We start from the raw sequence: 21,171 nt of genomic DNA on the forward strand, positions 1-21,171 counted from the left end.
TCAAGACATAAGTGTGACGCATCAAAGTTTGATACAACAGTGTTTGACTGTTTTAGGTACTAGTTTAAATTACTGTTTGTAACCGTCCCAACACAAGTAGGTTGACTGATAGAGCTATACCTTCCATAAGGTCTAGGGAGAGAGGTGTGGCAACTTAACTACAAGAGTGATAAAAAAGAAAAGGTAACCAGACAACTGACCTTCAGTGGGAACATGGTGACTCTCTCCGGGGCGTCGATGTTGTACCACACACACAGGTTGCCACGGTTCTGAGCTACCATCACATCACTACCAGGTACCCACTGAAACATGAGTGATTGTACAAATGTAAATGTGCAAAGAAGTAACTATTACTACATTAGGGACCGTTCATAATTTATGGCTAGGTGGGGGTGATGATGATTTTAAGGGGGGTCACCCATTTTGTTCTGTGGAGGTAGGGGGGGTAGCATCAATTTTGTACCCATGTTTCTAAGAGGGGTCAGCAATTTTGTATATAAAAATATTTTAAAATTATGCTTTAAAAATATGGAAAGGGGAGGGGGCTCATTGACTTTGTACATGGCATGCAGGGGGGGTCTTTTACTTTGTACATAAATTTTAGGGGGGTCATTCACATTGTACATGCTTCTCTATAAAAATCATCATCACCCCTACTAGCCATAAATTATGAACGGTCCCTTACTACAATTACTCAAACAGCTGAATGATAAAACTATGTCTAATCATTCTGGGAGATATGTGAAACAAATGAAACAAGTAAAAACAAGAAGACAAAGTCATTCATATCCCTTGTCATGTTTGAATGCAAACCTTTCTAAACAAACTGATTTGTTAATTGATAATTAGAATCAAGGGCCATAACTCTGTAACATATTTATTCTCAATTAAAGTTTTCAAACTTCTTCATTTAACAATGCCTCAAAATGTATTCACGCTGACACCTATACTGGATTCCAAACATACTTGTCTCCATATAAGGTGACAATACACTGTCTGAAAACAAGGGAAAAGGCCATAGTGCTGTAGAATATTAGTTCTCATTGCATGGTTTTGACCTCAGTCTAAACATGTATCCCTTGGTGGTAAAAGTCAAGTAGCATCTGATGGCAAGTGATTGATATTATAAACATCCTCCTAATTTGTTGTAGTACAGTAACTTCCATTTGATACAGTGAGTGAGTGAGTGAGTTGTGTTTTATGCCAATTTTACCAATATTCCAGCAATATCACAGCAGGGGACACCAGAAATAGGCTTCACACATTGTGCCCATTTGGGGATTCCCACCCGGTCTTCAGCATGACGAGCAAACACCTTAACCACTAGCCTAACCCACCACCCCTAACTTTGATACAAAAAGTATGAGTGGATAGATTTCATCCCAGAATATGATGAGGCCAGAAATTTCAGCCTTGAGGGACGTACCTGGACGTAGGAGCAGTAGTTGAGGATGCTAGACTTCATCTGCGTCTCCATGTCGTACAGGTGAAGCTGGAGAATCAAGATTACCTTTCAGATTCATGGTCTCACAGATACATTAACTTTCTGTACCAGCATAACACATACTTACTATCTGTCATTACATAAATATGTCATGCAAAATATATATTGATGAAGTAAATAGAAAGCAGCTTTTTAAAAAGATCAATATTATACAGAAACCATTATCATACACTGATATTCCTTTATTAATGTTTCCTTAGGTGTGTAAGTCAGTCATTGTTGTTTCTATGGGTAATGCAGTGTTTGGCTTACCTTTAGTTTCTTGTCTCGGAACAGGAGTTTCCTGCAGGTCTCATTCATCTGAAAAAAGTTATATTTCACTTGCAAATACAATACAATACAATACAATACAATACAATACAATACAATACAATACAATACAGGGTTCGAAATACCCCATATACTAGTGTGCCATGGCACAGAAAATACAGAAATGGCACGGCTAAAAAATGTTCTCGGCGCCCTTTTCACACACCTAATTTTTAGACATAACTCACATTTAGTCATTTAATCACCAAAACAATTATTTTTTTCCAAATTGAATAATACCATACATATTTGAATGCTCATAAACCCATTTCTTTATTTAACAATAAATTTCAAATGATCATCATCATTGTCATTTATTCTAAAAACATGTGGTCATACTCAATTTCAGAAAGGCACACCTAAAATATTTGTCTGGTGCCCTAAGGCACACTTAGAAAAAATAGTATCTCTATCCCTGCAATACAGTACCCCTATCATGCTCTTACACAATAGTCACTCACTCACTCTTACACAATAGCTGCGATGAGATGTTTAAACAGAACAACTTGTGCCTATCTGCAACTATCTGCATCCCATGCAACCAATACTGTAAATACTGTGAATCTCCTTGTACATACCTCCAGCCAATCAATCTTGGAGTCATGGCTGATCTGTCCCAGTCCAACTCCAGTCAGCAGGTCCACTGTGTTACAAATTGAAATGTAAGTTTATCAAGAGTTATCTCCCTTTGATGTATTTCTCTTCTGGATGGTTCCAAATTTAGATTATATATCATCTTATGAATGTTGTGCCAACATTAACGCAAGCACAACAAGAGTGAGTTTTATATATAATAACAATGTGGGGACTAGAACCTGGACCTGTATGGAGATGAATAAATGAGTCAAACAAAGGGCTACCTTAATACTTCTTAAGTAACATGTATTAATTCAAAAACTACTGAAAAATCCTTTTCTGCTAAATATTTATCTAGCTTTTCTTCAATCCATTAAATCTAACATGTAATATTAATCACTGAAGATAAGATAATCCTTTTGAGTTTATGGATATATTCTCTCATGTGTAGCATTGAATGAACATACTGATAGCAATGGTCTTGAGATCCACCAGGTAAGCCATCTTCTTGTTGTCGGAGACGCCACGCTGTTTTCTCTCATTCAATCTCACACTGGAAATAATTTCAACAGAAACAAAAGTCAATATGAAAGTTTAAATAAGAACAGTTTATAGGATGATGCATGTATTCAAGCCACATCAAATTTTCTTCTGATGAAGTTTTGAAAATTTTAATATAAATTGTATATTTATATACTTATCCTATCTCACGGTATGCACTTCTCTCTCTTGATTCGACACTGAGAGGAACGATGTAAACTTTTTCCCAAGGCCTCTCTTGTCCATCCGCCCAAGCACTCCATGCTACCCACTCTATAAGACAGCTTCCTAGCTCTCATCCAAAGCATGCGGCATGCACCACTAGCTGCCCACGTGACTATCTCCGAATCATCATTCTCATTCTTGGAGCCACTGGATAATATCCATCTTGGAGAATCTGCATAGCGGGGAGGATGGGCGAGAATCCGTCGCGTGAGATAGGATAAGTATATAAATATACAATTTATATTAAAATTTAAATTTTTAAACTTATCCTATCTCACGGTATGCACTTATCCCACGGTTGGACGGCAGGGATGCAGATACCCTGTGTCTTGACAGTTGCAAACAGCAGGAACTGTGTAGACTGGAAACGATCCGTAAATAGCGATGCACAAGGGGGGCCTGTTACGCATGCATGCAACTTCTATGCTTGTGCTGAGTTCTCTTGAACTCCTTGGCTTACTAAGCACAACGTCTCCCAGGGAGATGGGTGTGGCGTTCGGCCGCAACCTCCGAAGAAGGACGCAGCTCAGCGAGAAAGTATGTCACTTCGCCACGATTTCCAAGGTACCCCCGTAAATTAAAGTCGGTTGACAATAATCAGGCCAGCCCCTGCATCGAGAAGACCCCCACAGACACCTACCAGGGGCGGGTGAAAGAGAAGCACAACTCGGGAACTTCAAGTTTTTAACGTTCAGTTCCAGAACAGCATCAAATTGACCCTCACTCCTTTGCATAAGCTTATTCAAAGGATGTGCCCGGCAACTTCAGAGTCGGAGCGCAACAACATCCACTGGAATTCAGGAGTGACACACTTCACTGACGTAATTGCTTAGAAAAGTAGAGGTCAAGAAACATGAAATGTCGAACTCTTCCACATCGTGATACAGAATCGAGCTCCAGATTCGTCCAACCACCGAGGTGGTAGTATCTCCGTGTCTTAGTATAAAACTAAGTGAAGTAGTTCTAACCCATAAGCAATCAAAACATAAGGTAGACAGCAAGTTCAGACTTATATTCAAGTAAATACAGGGAAGCAGCAACCGCGAGGGACCATTCCCTATCTGCGTTGGTGGGTCGTAGACAGCTGTTGTGGGGTCCAAACTGGTGCAGGCCTTGGACATCCTTGACTGAGAGGTCTCGAAGGTAGTGCGAGGAGAAGACCGAGTCAGATCGCCAGAAACATCCTTCCATAATGGAGTAGAGAGAGCAGTTACTATGCAGAGCCATTGTAGACGCTAACACCCGTCTCATGTGGATTGGAAGCTGTCGGGGGCGGTAACCCAGCAAAGGTGTAAGCCCGTAGGATGGTGGCTCTCATCCAGAAGGATAAAGTGGTGCGAGACACTTCCACCCTGGATGTTGAGGAATGAATGAAGAGGCGCTTGCGGAGACAGCGGCAATCTTTAGAAGCAGCAAGAAAAATCTTCAAAGCCCTTACAGGGCAAAGCTGCAGGTCTTCATTGTCATGCGGCCCAAAGATCGTGGACAACGGTGGGTTGGTAAAAGTATGATCAGGTTGTCCCGCCAACTGATTCTTCGCTACAAAATCCCAACGGAGACTGAGGAAGACTTTGCCATGCTTCTTCTGTTCTGGACTCTGTTAACGTCCAAAGCGTGGAGTTCAGAAATCCGAGCAGCTGTAGCCAAGGCCACAAGGAAGAAGGTCTTGAAGGAGATCTTCTCAAAGTCCTTCTGAGCTAGGGGTTCATAGTCCGCTGAGGCCAAATGATGCAGCACCACAGATAAATCCCAAGCAGGAGGTCAAAACTTCTTAGACTGATCAGCCAACTTGAAGGACTGGAGCAGATACTGAAGCTCAGGAACCGTAGAGACCTTAGAGCCTGTGGTGGTAGCCAGGACCGAGTTGATTGCAGCAAGTTGAGTGGCCAAAGTGGAACCCTTGAGCTTCTTAGACGACCGCAAATGCTGAAGAAACAGGAGATGTAATGCCTCTGGACATGCAATATCTCTCAAAACATTTCCACTTCTCATCATAAAAAGTGAGCGGGTGGAAGTCCGATGAGCAGAAGTGATGGTCATAGCCACTCTCCGCGAATACCCCTTGGCGATTAAGGTCTTATGCAAATGCGCCAAACATGCAGAGACAGGGTGTGAAGGGATACATGACACCAATCCGAGTGAGGGTGTAACAGTAGGTCGTCCCCGATCGGAGAGAGGAACTGGGTTTAGGTCTGGCGAGCTGACGCAAGATCTACAAACCAACTCCTGACTGGCTTTTAGCAAAAGCGCCACCAAAATCAGTAGAATCTGCCTGGTCGCCGGAGTTTCTGGATGACTCTAACCATAGAACCCGGAGGTGGAAAGGCGTGGAAAGCGTAGCGTTGATTCCCTCCCACGAAATCGCCAGAGCTGCCGAGATCCCACGCTAGTTGGTCAGGTATCGGCGAGACAAACTGCTGGAGCTGATGGTTGAACCACGTGGCGAATAATAGGTCGACTTCTGGGGCCTTTTAACGGGAAGACCAGTTCCCGAAAGATCTCTGGGTTCAATTGCCACTCCGTGGGAGACGGCCGATCGGAGCGGGACAGCGCATCTGCGATGACATTCTTGACTCCGGGAATGTGTCTGGCTCGAGCATCGATGGCGAGGGAGTCGATTAGATGGAAGAACCGAAACGCCAACTGAAGAAGGTTCGCCGAACCCGTCGACCCGAGATGGTTGATGTACCAGACGACAGAGGAGTTGTCTGTCTGAAGTTCTGCCCCGAAGTTCCGTTGCCCAATGTCGAATGGCGAGAAGAACCGCCAAGAACTCGAGTTCGATGATGTGCAAGTCCAGTTCTGCAGACGACCACAGCCCGGCTGTCTGATGATGAAGAAAGTGAGCCCCCCAACATTTGAGCGACGCGTCGATGAACAAGTGGTGCGTTGGAATGAACAGTATCAAACAAACTCCGGCCCAAACGTTCTGAAGAAAAGGACGAATCAACTCGAAGACGAATCAACTCCTGGACATTCTCTGAAACGAGATATGGACGCAGGAAACGCTGCAACGGACGCAGTTGCAATTGTCCCCGCCGTGTCAATGCTTGTGCCGATGTCAAAAGGCCCAACAGTTCCTGCCACTGTCGTAAGGTCCTGGCCTGCGACAGTGCTAACAGAACTAGCCACCTGTCTTGGGGGACGAAAATCAGGCCCTGGTGCGTGTCGAAAGTTGCTCCGATGAATTGAAGGGTCTGGGTCGGTGTTAGTTCCGACATCGCAGCGTTTAACAACCAACCTAGTTGCCGGAGTAGCTTCGTACTGAACTCCAACTGACGTAGAAGAACAACTAGGTCTCCCTGTGCCTGAATGCAGTCGTCTATGTAACTTTCGAACACGACCCCGTGGAGATGAAGAAACCTAGTGATCGGCTTGGTGATCCTGGCAAATAGCCAGGGGGCTATGGAAATTCCAAAAGGCAGGACAGTCCATTGATAATGGATCCCTTGGAATACAAATCGGAGGAATTTCCGCACATCCGGATGAATGGGCACATGAAGATAAGCATCTTGAAGGTTTAAGCTGACAAGAAAATGCCCTTTCTTCAGGATGGTGAGAAGAAGGACGATCGATACCATCTGGAAGTGAGGTGGGCGCTGGAGATAGTGGGCATTGAAAAGTTTCAGTTGAAAATGAGTCATAGTTTTGTGGAGTTTTTCTTGGGAACCAGAAAGATGAGGGAATAAACCCCGGAGTGCTGGGCACCAGACCGAGAGACTGGACTGCACATTTTTCTATGAGCATACCTTTGGTGGAGTGAAGAACCTGCACCTGGTCCGCTGGGTAGCTGCGGTGTACTGGATGCACTGTCAGCGGCGGACGTCCGATGACTAGAAGGTGATAGCCTGTGGCGAGGAGGTCGGTCACGAAAGGATCGTCGAGTATGGTCCAGTTGGGAGCGAACCTCCCTAGCCTCCCGCCCACTGGAGAGTCGTAGATGGGGACGGCTGGAGGCGGGAGTTCCCAGTCGTGCCCTTGTTTCGCCGAGTCACTGCTTTGGGGCCCCACTCCCAGCTCTGGAGTCGGACTTGGGAGGACATCGGGAAGAAGTGCCACGGGAGGACCTGCTACCTCTAGCTAGGGACGAATGGCCACGAAAACCCTGACGCAGTTCCGGATGAGACGGCACGAACTGTGGAGGCTTCCTCTGTATCATGGAAACTTGCTGATGAGACTTCTGGAGTTTCAATAATTCCACCGAAACTTGAAATTGAGTGTCCCGATCCATCTTCATCAAAACTTCCCCAATCATGCCATTAAACAAGGATTCTGCAGACCACAGTTGACGGAAGAGTTCAGCCTTACACCTGTCATCCAATGAAGACAAATTAAGTGGGCCGCGACGTTGAACTGCCAGGAGATAGCCAATGAAATGAGACAGCTGGTCAAGTACTATCTGAAATTGGTCCAGTATAAGGGACATACAGCCTCTGATGTAAGTATCCTGATCGGTGAAAGAGTGCTCCACTGATGCCGCAACCGCGTCCACCGCCGAGATGATGCAGTTGATCGAGGGTAAGGAACGACAAATAGCTGTGTTCATGTGAGACAGTTCTCTGTCTTCAACTAGAAAAGTTGAACAAGTCCTCTTCCCACAAAGTGTTGGGACATCCTCATCCACCGAAGGGGTAGTAGCCAAGGACTGGAAACCATGGGAGTGAGCTGCTGGTAGTGAAAACCTAGGTGAAGACAGGCCATCCTTAATCCGTTTAAGGCTATTAAAGGCATGATCCAAGGAGGTAGTGAGATGATACAATACAAGGCCGTGGTGGGAAAGTAATAGATGTCAAGTCTCGTTGTCTCATGGAGAAGGAATGAGATAAATCCTCCGGGTTCTGTGACATAGGGAGGTGGAGTTTCTGCACTATCCAAGCTAAAACTTGAGGCTCATCGACAAAATCCAAACTTCCCTCTGGGGAATCCACAACCGAATGTGCTGGAGACGTAGGAACAGGTGGAACACCAGGACTAGGCGCCATAACAGATGGTCCGAGGGGAGGAGCATTCCCCGTAGAGTGAGCAGCCTGTTGTTGATTCCAAGCAGTAGTAAGAGCACTTAACATCGCCCAGCCAGATCTGGGGATGGAGTAGTTTCCTCCTGCGGAGGAGTCAGGAATCTGGTACAATCCGAGTAGAGAGATGCACGAGGAGGCAGGAGTCCACTCAGAAGTCATAGCGCTGAGATCGCGCCTTTCGGAAAACTGTTGATTAGATCGACGATCCGTAGAATGTCTGGAGGGGGATGAACCGGGAGAGGATGCACAAATGGAGACCCGCTGAGGAGAACGGGAGCGAGGAGAGGAGATATTGCAACGATAACGACGATCCCTGGATCTTGAACGATAGGCAGTAGTCAACCGTGTAGGAGATATAGGTTGACGGGTCGAGTACGCAGAACTGGAAGTCCCATGATGACGAGAAGATGAATTCCGAGGAGGTGACTTGGAACGAAGAACTGATCTCAACGAAGCAGAGGGAGGTGTGTGCTTAGTTGAATGCGAACGAGACGAAGCGTGGCGTCTTGGCGGTGATGTAGGCCTAAGAGGTCTATCCGGTGAACAAATCCAACACAGTTCAGGGAAGTACTCAGATGATCTGGAGAGAGGCATTCCGCTGAATGCCGCTTGGAAGAAGGCTGTTTCGGAGAAAGTCTATTCACCACATGCCGTTTCGGTGAAGTCTTCCGTTTTGGCAAACGTTGTTTCGACAAAGTACGATTAGGTGAAGTCCGTTTAGCAGACGATCGATCAGGAGAATGCTGACTCTTAGATTGGTGTTTCGATGAAGACCGGTTCAGCGAAAGCTGTTTCGTAGAGAGCCGGTCTATTTCTGGTGAAGGTGGACAGTCCGGCGATAGTCAAGGTGGAGGAGGCGGACAGAAGCAGTGATCTGGCGAAGTGTGATTCGATCAGGCAGGCTTCAGCGAAGCAGAAGATCAAAAGGTAGCTGGACAGAAGACACATTTCTTTCGCGCGAATGGGAAGGAGACAGCAAAGTAACAACTGACAGGCGTTGAGGCGAGGTAGACTGGTTCCTCTCACTACTAAATGAACAAGAGCAAGAACGGCTTCTGCGCATTCGCTCTGCGCAGTCAGGAGTAGAGATCAGCTGATTCTTGTCCGAAACAGATAAGCCAGGTTGCCGAGATAACTGGTCCGGTGAACGAGAGACAGAGAGCGTAGTTCGAGGGTCCCGCTGTGTAGAGGTATCCTGGGGGTGGTAGCAGTCTCAACAACCACTACCGGGGCGTGGTCGAAGAGGCGAAGGACTCGGGCTGGAATGTTGAGAGCCCAACAAATGCCGAACATCTTCCGATAAGTAAGAATCTGACGACGCTCTCATGAAATCCTCTTCATTCGAGTGAGGGGACTGTGACCGCTGAGCAGACAAAGTAGGACGCTTAAACTTTCCTTTCCTGGATGGACTGGGTCCGTCAATTGAAGCAGCATAACGAGCCCTGTCAGCAACACTAACGAGCGAAGCCAAGTAGAAAACGTTGAGCAAAGTAAAATACGTCCACACTCGTGTGCGACAAGAAATAGAATAGATGATTTGGAGATAGTCACGTGGGCAGCTAATGATGCATGCCGCATGCTTTGCATGAGAGCTAGGAAGCTGTCTTATAGTGAGGGTAGCATGGAGTGCTTGGGCGGATGGACAAGAGAGGCCTAGGGAAAAAGTTTACATCGTTCCACTCAGTGTCGAATCAAGAGAGAGAAGTGCATACCGTGAGATAGGATAAGTTTAAAAATATAAAGAACAATGACTAGAAATGATGGGAACCTTAATTACATTAAGTGGTGACAACTAAATTGTTTCCTTTACCTGATGAGATGAGGGTTCATGAACTCTGTCCTCACACATCCTAGCACCTCATTGGCTCCATACTCGATGAGAGACAGCTCGCCAGCATTGAAGATCATGCACACCTGAATAAACAAGGATTTAATGTCAATGCAGGTATTCACTTGGCCAACTGACATAGATACTAACATAGAACAAGCATTGTCACTAAGGTGACATAATACCCTGCTGCAAATTATCAAATCAAACTTAAACAGTAATGAAAGTGAAGGTCGTAGTTAAAGATGAAGGTAAATGTCAACAAAAACATGACCAGTCAACCTCTCTTGATATCTTGCTCTGTAGTTGTTCAAACACACAAATATTTTCAAGACTCACTTTGAACTTGACATGAATGTCATGGTGTATGAAATATGCCAAAATAGTAAAAACATGCTGAAATCTTCAAAGCGTCACTGTGACCTTGAAAATTACGTGAAGGTCACCAAAACCGACTAGGCCCTGCGCCTTCCCTAGATGAAGCTTGGTGACAAATATAAAGAAAATCCAGAGAATGGTACTTGAGATATCTCACTGACAAGCTTAACATGCAGGTTAACATGCTGAAATCTTCAAAGTGTCGCCGTGACCTTGAAAGTTACGTGAAGGTCACCAAAATTGACTGGGCCCTGCGCCTTCCCTAGATACAGCTTGGTGTCAAATATGAAGAAAATCCAGTGAATGGTACTTGAGATATCTTGCTGACAAAGGTAAAACATTTAAGTCCCCTTGTGACCTTGAAATGAAGGTCAAGGTCACCAAACCTGACTGGGACCTTTCTTATACTGGGATGAACATAGGTACCAGATATGAAAAGAATCCAGTCAACGGATCTTAAGATATTCCAATTCATATGTATGCATGTACGTATATACGTATGGATGGACGGACGGAGACTAATACTATATCCCCCACTTCGCGCCATACGCGTGGCGGGGAATAAAAATAGTAAAACAGTAACATGAGATGTAAAAACAATAATACAGTTTCTGAGGTATCAGTTCTAACAGGTGAGACATGTCAACTTAAAGTGGTAGGAAAAACCAAGGTGGTGCCGGATATTCCATGGTCTGTTACTGTCGGGTTCACCAATGAATACTAGAACACAAAGTAATATTATTTCAGATCCTTGGGTAGCTACGTGACAGTGATTTGAGGATTTATCATTAGTTATATATCACCAAATGTCTACAAACCAAATAACTAATCAGTAAAACAACTTACACTCTCGTTATCAAAGTAGTATTTCTCGTTGCCACCAGACGACTGCCATGGAATCTGTAATGGGACGTGAAGGTTACTTGAAAGTTACAAGTATCAAAAGCAAGTTGTTTTCAAACCTGTTTTTGTCTTCAAGAAGGAGATATCAAATGAGATGCTGCTCACACTACAGAACATATGATAAATTAAAATGAAAATTCATAGTCACAATTGAAATGAGAATTAAACAGAACATGATCAATGACATAAAATGTGATCAGTAACTTCTTGAAAACATTATATTACCATTGTAATTATGTCCCACTACTTACCTCACTGAGTTTGCCTGAGGTCAGGTCGCCCAGTAGGATTGTGTCCGAGGTGTGAGCTACAAGGTAGCGGTCTTTACCCATGATGCGCACATCATCCACCTCATAGCCATAGAAAGACTTGAGCACCACACGCTGGCCACTTGACATGTTCTTCACAATCACCTGATACAGACATCACTAACAGATCCCATAAATCCATATAGACAATTAATTCAATTTCGGCACATTATTGATATTGTATTGTTCAACCGGAAACGAGAGGAAATTACATGTTACATTGACATTGTTTTTCATTAGATAAAACTGGACTGAGTTATCTCCCCTATGCCCTTTGACAAATTTGGACACTTACTGCATTCATCTAGTAAAACTCTGTTATGGGTTAAAATACAGTGATTCCATGAAACTGAGGACCTCATAATGTTGCAACTTTATCAAACCTTCAGTTATCTTGAATATGTATGATCAGATTTTCCTCAAGTTTGTACTTTTATAAATCTCAGTTCAACTTGTTAAATGGAACCATATAACAAAGACCCCTACCTGACTCAGGCCTACATGAGTTATTTCAAACTTGTTCTTGTAGATAGTTCTCTTGAGACAGCAGTCAAACAACTCAACTCCTCCACACAAGGTTCCCTATTAATCAGAAATCTCAAAATTACCACATGTGAACTCCAGAAACATTAGGCTGATTGACTTTGGTTCGAACCCGGGATCTTCGGCGTGACGATCAGAAACATTAGGAAACATTAACAGGACAGGCAATATCTGTCTACAGACCTTTCACATTTTGTTTGTATATTGTTTGCACTCAGCAACTTTCCAGCTATGTCAAAGTGGTCTGTACCAGACAATCCAGTGATTGACATCATGTGGATCAATCTACGCAATTGTGATATCGTCAATCAAGTCAGCAAGTCTGACCAACCAATCCCGCTCGTTGGCTCTTATGATATTCAGGGATAGCTGAAGACCAATTCTAACAAAGATCTTCATGGGTCTGAACATTCACACTTGTCAACACAAGCACATGATATCCGTTACTTTCATTCTAATGGATACTTGGCATTTATTAATTTACCCAATATGTCTTAATAAAAACACTGCATTAGTTTCACATCATACAATAAATGAAATCATATCAAGGACTCCACTTGACATATAGATGTTTGAAACTACAGTGGAAGCTGTCTAAACTGGCACTCGTCGGGACTGAAGAAATAATCCAGTTTAGACAGCATGCCGGTTTGTAGAGCTGACATGATTACCTACGACTAGAACTGAACCACTTTTGTCACTCTCATATACATTGTTGTATGCCGAAGCGAAGTGCTTTATTTCTGTGCACATTTTGAGGAAGTCTCTCATTGTCATGAGGAGAGAGTGGCTGAGCCTAGACAGGGGAATGTCGTCATCTTCGCCATCGCTTTCCTCTCTGATAGGACTGGCATCTTTGTCAGCAACCATGTAGCTTCAACACAGGATTAATTGGTGGCAATACACACCCCACCAAGACAGTGCTGATTACTCTATAAACACATATTCGGACGGCTCATTTCATGCCGAGATCCGGAATTGACAGCTGCCGAATTGCAGAGCTTTTAAAAGATGATAAATGTACTAGCTTCGGATGGGACAGAGATTTTATGCTGGTGTTGACAACTTGCGGGATTGGACAGCTGCCGGTTTTGACAGCTTCCACTGTAGTATGAATTTATCATAGAATCAGGACAGTTATGGCTCTCATGGCTCTTGTGACAATATTTAATCAGTCGGCACATACCGCAGTGACTTTGGATCCGTCTTTCTTCCAACAGAGGGATGTGATGGTGTACAGGTTGGGGATCTCCTTCAGCTTGGGTTCATCCCACATCTGCTTCCTGGGGCTCCAGTTGAACACCCGCAGTCTGTGGAGGAGGAGGAGAACGTACATACACCAGCACTGCCATGGCATATACAAACTGACATTATATTCTTCAAGAGTGGAGGGTTTGACAAACAAATTCGCCACAAACAGCTGCTGGATTGCTGAAATGGTGTTAAACTCTCTCACTCGACATGCATGTTGGTCTACTCAATAAATGTCAGCAAAAAGTAATCAAGACCAGTGTATATAAAATCTTGGTGATATGTAGCTGAAGAGATTTATGACATGTCCCAACAACTGGCAAATTCAACAAAATAATGTCACCTACCTGTCAAAACTGCCAACAACAACAGACTGTCCACTCGGGGAGCAGATGGCCGTGGTAAATCCATGCTCATCATCATCCCGGGTGTAGTCAAAGTGTTGGAAACTGCGACCATCTCGACCATAGGCCACGATACGCTTGTCACAGCCAGCGGCTACCACTGCATTCTGGGAGTAGGCCAGAGCATACGGAGGACAAGAGTGGGTGCAGATCTTGCCCTACGTAGTAAGTGAACGTGCATGAAAAACACATATAGAAGAAACAAGTACAAGAGTTATCCCCCCTTTACCACGAGCCTTTGTCAAGCTCAGAAATTGCTTACTAAAGTACTGTTGGAAATAGAAACAAACTTTTTTCACACTTATATCTGCAATTTATGTAGTTAATATATGAAAGTGTGAAATATCTGTTAAACTAGGTTAGGCCTAAGTACAGTCTCAGTGGTAGGGAGATAGGAAACGTGAAAAATGTAATTTTCTGACTAAAATTGATATTTTATACTTATCCTGACTCATGCTAATTATGCTTGTCTCCTTCCTTTTGCGAATGACAGTGGAACACTTGAAATCTCTTGAAGTTCCCTTTAAAAAGCAGACGTAAAATCACTCACCCAAGAGTAGCATCCCTTTCCTCCCTTTGGCGCCCAAATGGTCACATGATCGGCCATATTTGTCACTCTCTCCAGTATGTAAGCCCGACACCCGGATTTACAGGGAAATCCAGAGTGCCATAAGAGGGAGGTTGGGAGGGCTAACCTCATGAGTCAGGATAAGTATAAAATATCAACTTTAGTCAGAAAATTACATATTTTTCCTTATCCTGACTCATGTTAATTATGCTTGCAGAATCCGTCGGAAACGGTGGTGGGTCAAGCCACGTTCTGGATTCACTAGTTGTAGATTTACGTCCTGTATTACCCCCCTTGGGAACTTATGACGGCACTGTTGAAGATTCTTTCAACTTCTCTCTGATGAGTCTGGGGGGACCACAACTTGTCAGATTTCTTCAGAAACTTCTCCTGACATTTTCGTGTGGATTTTAGATATACTAATATTCCATTAGTTATCTATTGCAACTCCATCTCTTGATGCGCGCATCAAGTGGAGATGCGACCCTTCTTCATGTACGAGTATGTCCTATACAAGTACAGGGTCTATCACTCATGCTAGTCTGTCCTAGACGTGTGCATGGAGTTATAGCCATTGCTCTCCAAAGCGTTGGTTTTCACAAGTCATGTGATAAAAGGGGTGAGATTTACGAAGCGCCTTTGTGGAACCATTAGTTGTTGTGCTACAAGTGGCCCAAACTGGTGAACGCCTGAGACGTCTTCAGTTGCAATGTCTCTGAGGTAGTGGTTGGCAAACACTGTGTTCGATCTCCAAAAGCAGCCCTCCATTATAGTTGTAATCGAGCAGTTTCCATGCAGAGCAAGTGTTGACGCCAGGGCTCTGACTTCATGTGGATTGGAGGCTCGTGGAGGCTCAAGTCCTGCTGCTTTATATGCCCTTAGTATAACGTCTCTCATCCAGATCGATATCGTTGTCCTAGAGACTTCCGTGGGCGTCTCAGTGGATAAGGGGATGAATAGGCGCTTGAATTTTCGTCTCCTTGTTTTAGTTCTTTGTAAGTAGACTTTAAGTGCTCTGACTGGGCAAAAGGATAGATCATGCGTATCCTGTGGCCCAAGGACTGTACATTGTGCTAGGATGTGGAACTGTCTGTCAGGCTGACCAGGCAGTTGGTTCTTGGCGATAAAACCCCTCTCAATCCCAGATGTACGATGTCACGATGTCTTGATTCAAATCGTGTTCGTTCAAAGTCCAGAGCATGTATTTCTGACATCCTTGCTGCTGTTGCTAGGGCAATCAGGAACAGCGTTTTCTGAGTTAGTAGTTCAAAGGATGTCTGTTCTAGAGGCTCATAGGCATCACTGGTGAGATGTTGTAAAACTATGTTGAGATCCCAGGCAGGAGCCTTAAATTTCTTTTGTTGGTCTTCCAACTTGAACAAGCGTAGTAGTGAAAGAATCTCTGGTACTTTGGTCAGCTTGATACTCGTTGTCATGGGGATAACTGTACTGAGGGCAGCTAAGTATGTTGAGAGTGTTGAACCATTTAAGTGTCTCGTCTGTCGTAGATGACATAAGTATTCCGATGGGTTGCTTTCACCGCTGTAAAGCCTTTCCTCTTTGCATATTGTTCAATTCTCTGCCACTTGTCGTCGTACAAGTTGCGAGTTGATCTGCGTAGAGCTAGTGTTACTGCTTTCGCTGCTCTGGCGGAGTACCCTCTAGTCTTCAGGCAAGCTTTAATACGCTCCACGTGTGTAGCTGGAACAGTGTCGGTCCCGTGAGCTTGCTTGGTGTGTGGATGGACGAGTAGGTTCGACCACTCTGGTAGTTTCAGGGTTGGACTTCCGAGTTCTTGTATGAGGAAGGGAAACATACCCTCGCTGCCCAGTAGGGCACGACCCAAATCAGTTGCAACGTTGTCGTCTGCTTGAGTTTCTGTAGTACTTGTGGTAGTAGAGCAGGAGGCGGAAACGCGTAAGCATTTAGTCCTTCCCATGAGATGCATAGAGCATCTGTTGCCCATGCCTGAGGATCTGGAATCGGTGAGACGAACGTTGGTAGCTGTTTGTTGAACTTTGTTGCAAACAGATTGATGTGTGACTTCTGATCCTGACTCGACCACTTCCCTGCTGCCACTTCGTTGTTGAAGTGCGCACCCCATCCTTGTAGGGAGGCATCCACGTAAAGATGAGTGTTGCAAACTGGCTCTGACAAAAAGGTCCCTCCGCAAACGTTCGACTTCCGAGTCTAGGTGGGCGTTCACAAATACTTGTAGTGGGCGCAACTGTAGTCTCCCTCTGCGAGTCATGTCTTGAGGTGAGGTGAGTAGACCGAGCATGCTTTGCCAAGCACGTAGTGTCAACGGAGAGAACAATGCTTGAGATATCATCTGTTGTATTTTGACCCAACGATCCTCTGGAACGACTATACGATTCACTGGTGTGATGAGTCGAATTCCTAGGAATTGCAGATCTTGTTTCGGCTCCAGTTCCGACTTGAGGAGATTCACTAGCCAGCCTGATGGTGAAGTTTAGTTGCAGTCTGAGTTGACTGGGATCTTGATGAGCTTGAATCCGTTGTCCAGGTAGAAAGCACTGCGTAGACCTCGAGGATGTAGATATGTGACGATGGGCTTGGTCACTCGAGTAAACAACCAGGGAGCCGACGATATTCCAAATGGTAGAACCTTCCACTGGAAGTGCTGTCCGTTGAAAAGGAAACGTAGGTATTTCCTTGAGTCTGGATGTATCGGGATGTGGAGGTACGCATCTTGCAGATCTATGCTGGCGAGGTAGTCTGCTGGACGAACGAGATATCGGAGCTGAGGAAGATGTATCATCTTGAATTTTGCTGGTCTGCGTAGATACTCCCGGTTGAACTTCCTCATGTTGTAGACGAGCCGAAATTTCTCCTTGGAATTCTTCTTCGGTACCAGGAAAATCTTCTACTGCCTCTTTGTCGAGTAGGGTCTTGATAGCATCGTCCAGTTTCTCTATCTGGTCAGCTGCGTAGTTGAAGGCCATCGGGTTGCTTGTGAGCGGGGAGTGGCTTCCAACTGTATCTTGTACCCTCTCGCGCAGTATCTGGGATACCTAGTCGTCCTGTAGTATCCCCCAATTCTCCCAGTACCGTTGAAGACTTCCACCCACTGTCGAAGGTTGCACAGGAACGGCTGGGGTGGAAGTCAATGCTTGCTTCCTCTTGCACCCCTGGGTGCTCGGCCTCTTCTGGGGTTACCTCTAGGAGCTCCGGTTGGGCGTCGAAAGGAGCCTCTTCCTCCTTTCATACTAGAATACTTCTTTTCTCTGGCTCTGGGGACTCCTGCAAACTTAGATATGTTTGTTGACTTCTTCAATTCCTCCTCCGAAGATGTAAGATGATGACTATGGGGCTCTGTATAAAGACTTGGTGAAGCGTTCACTCCAAGTGCATGCTGACAATAACCCTTGTCTTCTCAGGAGAGTCAAGTCCGCTGAGGTGGATGCTAGGTGCTCCGACATAAATTGATGGTCTCTCTTCTGCATAAGTGGAGCGGAGTATATCATCCGGTCTTCTTCGGCCGAGGAATTCTTGAACTTCAAGATGAGTGTTTCGTTGATAGCCCTCGATCTGGCTAATCCGAAGAAAGTACGCCTGGTGGTTGTATCCAGTTGCGCTAACTTCTTATCCTCAATCTTGTAAGTTCTTTGACGGGACTCGGTGATAATCTTATAGTCATCATCAACCTCTGGAGCCTTCAGGAAGGGTTCCATGCTATGTTGAGGGAATTTCCTGGCGTTGAATGTCGGGATGTGCTGACTCTGCGACTTGGTGGCTTTATCAAAAGATGCATTGAGGTTGTCTGGTACTTGAGAGATCGGGTTGGTCGGTGAAAAGGTAGTGTGTCGAAATCATCTTTGGACATCTTGTAGGTAAACGCCTCATCTGTGTCCTTAGAAGGTGATGATAAGTCCAAGCCATTGGCAATCCAGGAGTTAATTTCCGTATCGGAGAAGACGCCTTCACCTTCATCCTCTGATTTAGACATTTCTCGCTCTAAGGATGCACGACGACTTGAGTCTCTATAGGATGATCTAAAAGATGAGCTTCACGCAGGCGATCGATCCCGATGTGATCTTGAATCTTTCCTGGAGATTTGAGACATTTCTCTAGATCTTCGCAAAGGTGGCTTCCCCTCTGTACGAGTGTCTTCACGCAGGCTCTTGATGGGTGTCAGAGTCTGATGGAGATGACGACTCATATCTGCGACATCTGTAGGATTTGGGAGAACGCCTTGATTCCTTCCTGCGTGGATACTTCTTAGCAACACTCTCTGGGGCATCTACTTCAGATTGGGAAGATCGTCGTGTCCGAGAGCCTTCGCACAGGCTTCCCTCTTCATCTAGATGTGGTGGGGAGACTGTAGAGCCTTCACGCAGGCTAGTAGATGTTGTAGCGGTCTTCATAGCAGCCTTCTCTTGAGCGAAGCTACGTTCCATCATCGACATCATCTGGTCTGTAAACTGTTGCATGAACAGTCCGGGTTGAAGTTCTGCATTGTCTGAAGAGAAGGGATGATGCATCTGATACTGAAGAGACGTCATCTAAGGCTCGCTGCACTCGTGAAGAGTTGACGCTGCTGCTATCTCTGGTACCCGATGTCTGCGTTGATAGTAGGTCTTCTGTCCATGTCTGCGCTGATACCAATGCCGATGTAGGTGTAGAAGCAGGCTTCGTCTGCTTACTGACGATGGTGACTTCAGGTATGAGGATGGGTGGATCATCATAAACATCTGCTTCTTCCGGAGGAACAATCTCGGCTGTAGAGCTGAGTAGAGCTGATCTTAGACTTCATAGAAGTAGCCTTCTTCTTCTGCGAAGATGAAGATTTGGCCTTCTTTATCTGCGATGAGGTCAGCTCAGTAGACGATGATCTCTTATGGCCTCCGGTGTTCAAAACTCACCGAGAGCGAAAAAACATGTAAATTCAACCGAATTTAAATTTACACAAAACTCACAGCGAGAGCCTAAAAAACATGAAACAGTGCAATTAGGACATAATAAATGCGGGTCAGCCGCAGACACTTTGTACCTGAAACAAATCAATTGTAAACATGAAGAAAACACATGTCAAACAACGGAAAATGTAGATCAAATTCCAAACCGTAATGTAGAATATAATCCTAAAAACCGTATACAGCAATAATTTTGATGTAAGGTCCGAAAATATAAAAGGATATGTGCCGTATAGGGACCCAGGTGCTCTCATAACCATCCTCAAGGGAGAAGAAAGAGAGAATGACAAATATGGCCGATCATGTGACCATTTGGACGCCAAAGGGAGGAAAGGGATGCTACTCTTGGGTGAGTGATTTTACGTCCGCTTTTTAAAGGGAACTTCAAGGGATTTCAAGTGTTCCACTGTCATTCGCAAGAGGAAGGAGACAAGCATAATTAGCATGAGACAGGATAAGGAAAAATAAGGACTTTACTGGGGAGAGATTAGTGCAAAAATGAGCAATGCATTTTTTTCTAAGTCTAAAGCGACTTATTTGGAACAGACCATGGCTTTATGCAAATTAGTGTCGATGATATTGTGTTACAAAGGACACTTTTTAAATGTCCATTGTGAAATTAAACTTAGCTTCATCATAAACGATAGCTGACCTACAAAATAATAACTTTAATACTGAAACTATTAAGGATGTAGCTACCACGGAGTCTCACTATCAATAGAAAAACAAACAGGTAGGAGGGGGCATCTCAAAAGCAAACCAGGATGGGTGTCGCAGAGGGAGGTTGAGGTCGGGCTGGGGGACAGAGATATCAGCTAAGATAATATAATGCTTTAGGGGAATTAAACTGGGTAAGTAAACTGCATGTCATAACAATTCACAAATAATATCCAGTCCTGTCGATCTTCGGGTGGTCATACCATATATATGTTTTGAGACATTTAATATGATGGCTGATTTTAGCTTTTCTATGGGTATCACACTCTTTTACATATTTCAACATGAACCTTATGAAAGAAACACACGAAAGATGTTAATCAATAGATGAGACACATTCAACACACATGAAAAATCATAAAATATCTTTGAGATGACCCTTTGTGTCTGTAGGAAGCAGATGCATTTCATACCAGGTGAGCTAACGTTCCATCATCATACCTGGCTGAGCGACCTTGTTGCCCTCTATAGTCTGATCTATTGTTTTCAGCAGCTATTCGTATTTTTCCTAAGTTTTGCCCAATTTTACGAGTAAACATGCTTTTCTGGATATCCTCTTACGCATCCCACTGAATACCCAGTTAGGCCGACTTGGGTTATATCAACAGATGCTATTTGCAGTTGTGTAAATGTTAGGGATACAGAGTAACAGCCTAAATACAGTTTTCTTCTATTTCCGAAAGTACTGTATTTGAATGGGCATTTCTGTACTATGCTATATTTGCCCTTGCTATATATTTGCTGTAAATACGACTATTTTACATCCGAATTTAAGCCCCATTATATCATGGGTCAAAAAACAATTACTCCCACATACATCTATGTATAGCTAAGTAGAGGATTGAAAGCACATTCCATTATCTCTCTCAAAAAAATAATGTAACCCATTGTTTTGAATAATACTGTAATAGCACTACCTGAGTATCACCAGAGCCTTCATCATCAAAGAAGAACCTGACAATGGAGCCATCAGCGTGTCCTGAGAGGAATCCCTTGCCAGTTGGGCTGCACAGGGGAATAGGATTAAGGGTTAGGGTTAGTCTGACATTTTAAAAAAAACTTCAGCATACAATTATTAAGATATGGTCAGAATTTTTACACACAATCAAGTCAGAAACTCTCCACTGACAGTTTTCTGTTAAGATTCAGTGGTTTTATGGAA

The 21,171-nt window shown here is 44.3% G+C and overlaps 1 protein-coding gene across 1 annotated transcript in view; it reads right to left on the reverse strand.

Moving 5' to 3' along the window:
* The window catches only part of LOC124255090 (intraflagellar transport protein 172 homolog), a 56,019-nt gene that overhangs the window by 31,332 nt on the left and 3,516 nt on the right, over positions 1 to 21,171 (reverse strand). The window contains 12 exon segments of the mRNA XM_046688924.1: positions 201 to 302; positions 1,427 to 1,492; positions 1,757 to 1,804; positions 2,392 to 2,456; positions 2,857 to 2,942; positions 9,983 to 10,086; positions 11,225 to 11,278; positions 11,533 to 11,694; positions 12,076 to 12,171; positions 13,319 to 13,442; positions 13,731 to 13,945; positions 20,927 to 21,014. Coding sequence (XP_046544880.1) covers positions 201 to 302; positions 1,427 to 1,492; positions 1,757 to 1,804; positions 2,392 to 2,456; positions 2,857 to 2,942; positions 9,983 to 10,086; positions 11,225 to 11,278; positions 11,533 to 11,694; positions 12,076 to 12,171; positions 13,319 to 13,442; positions 13,731 to 13,945; positions 20,927 to 21,014 — 1,210 coding nt within the window.

Source organism: Haliotis rubra, unplaced genomic scaffold (assembly GCF_003918875.1).
Source record: "Haliotis rubra isolate DU_JTF1 unplaced genomic scaffold, ASM391887v1 Scf592, whole genome shotgun sequence".
Classification (NCBI taxonomy): domain Eukaryota; kingdom Metazoa; phylum Mollusca; class Gastropoda; order Lepetellida; family Haliotidae; genus Haliotis; species Haliotis rubra.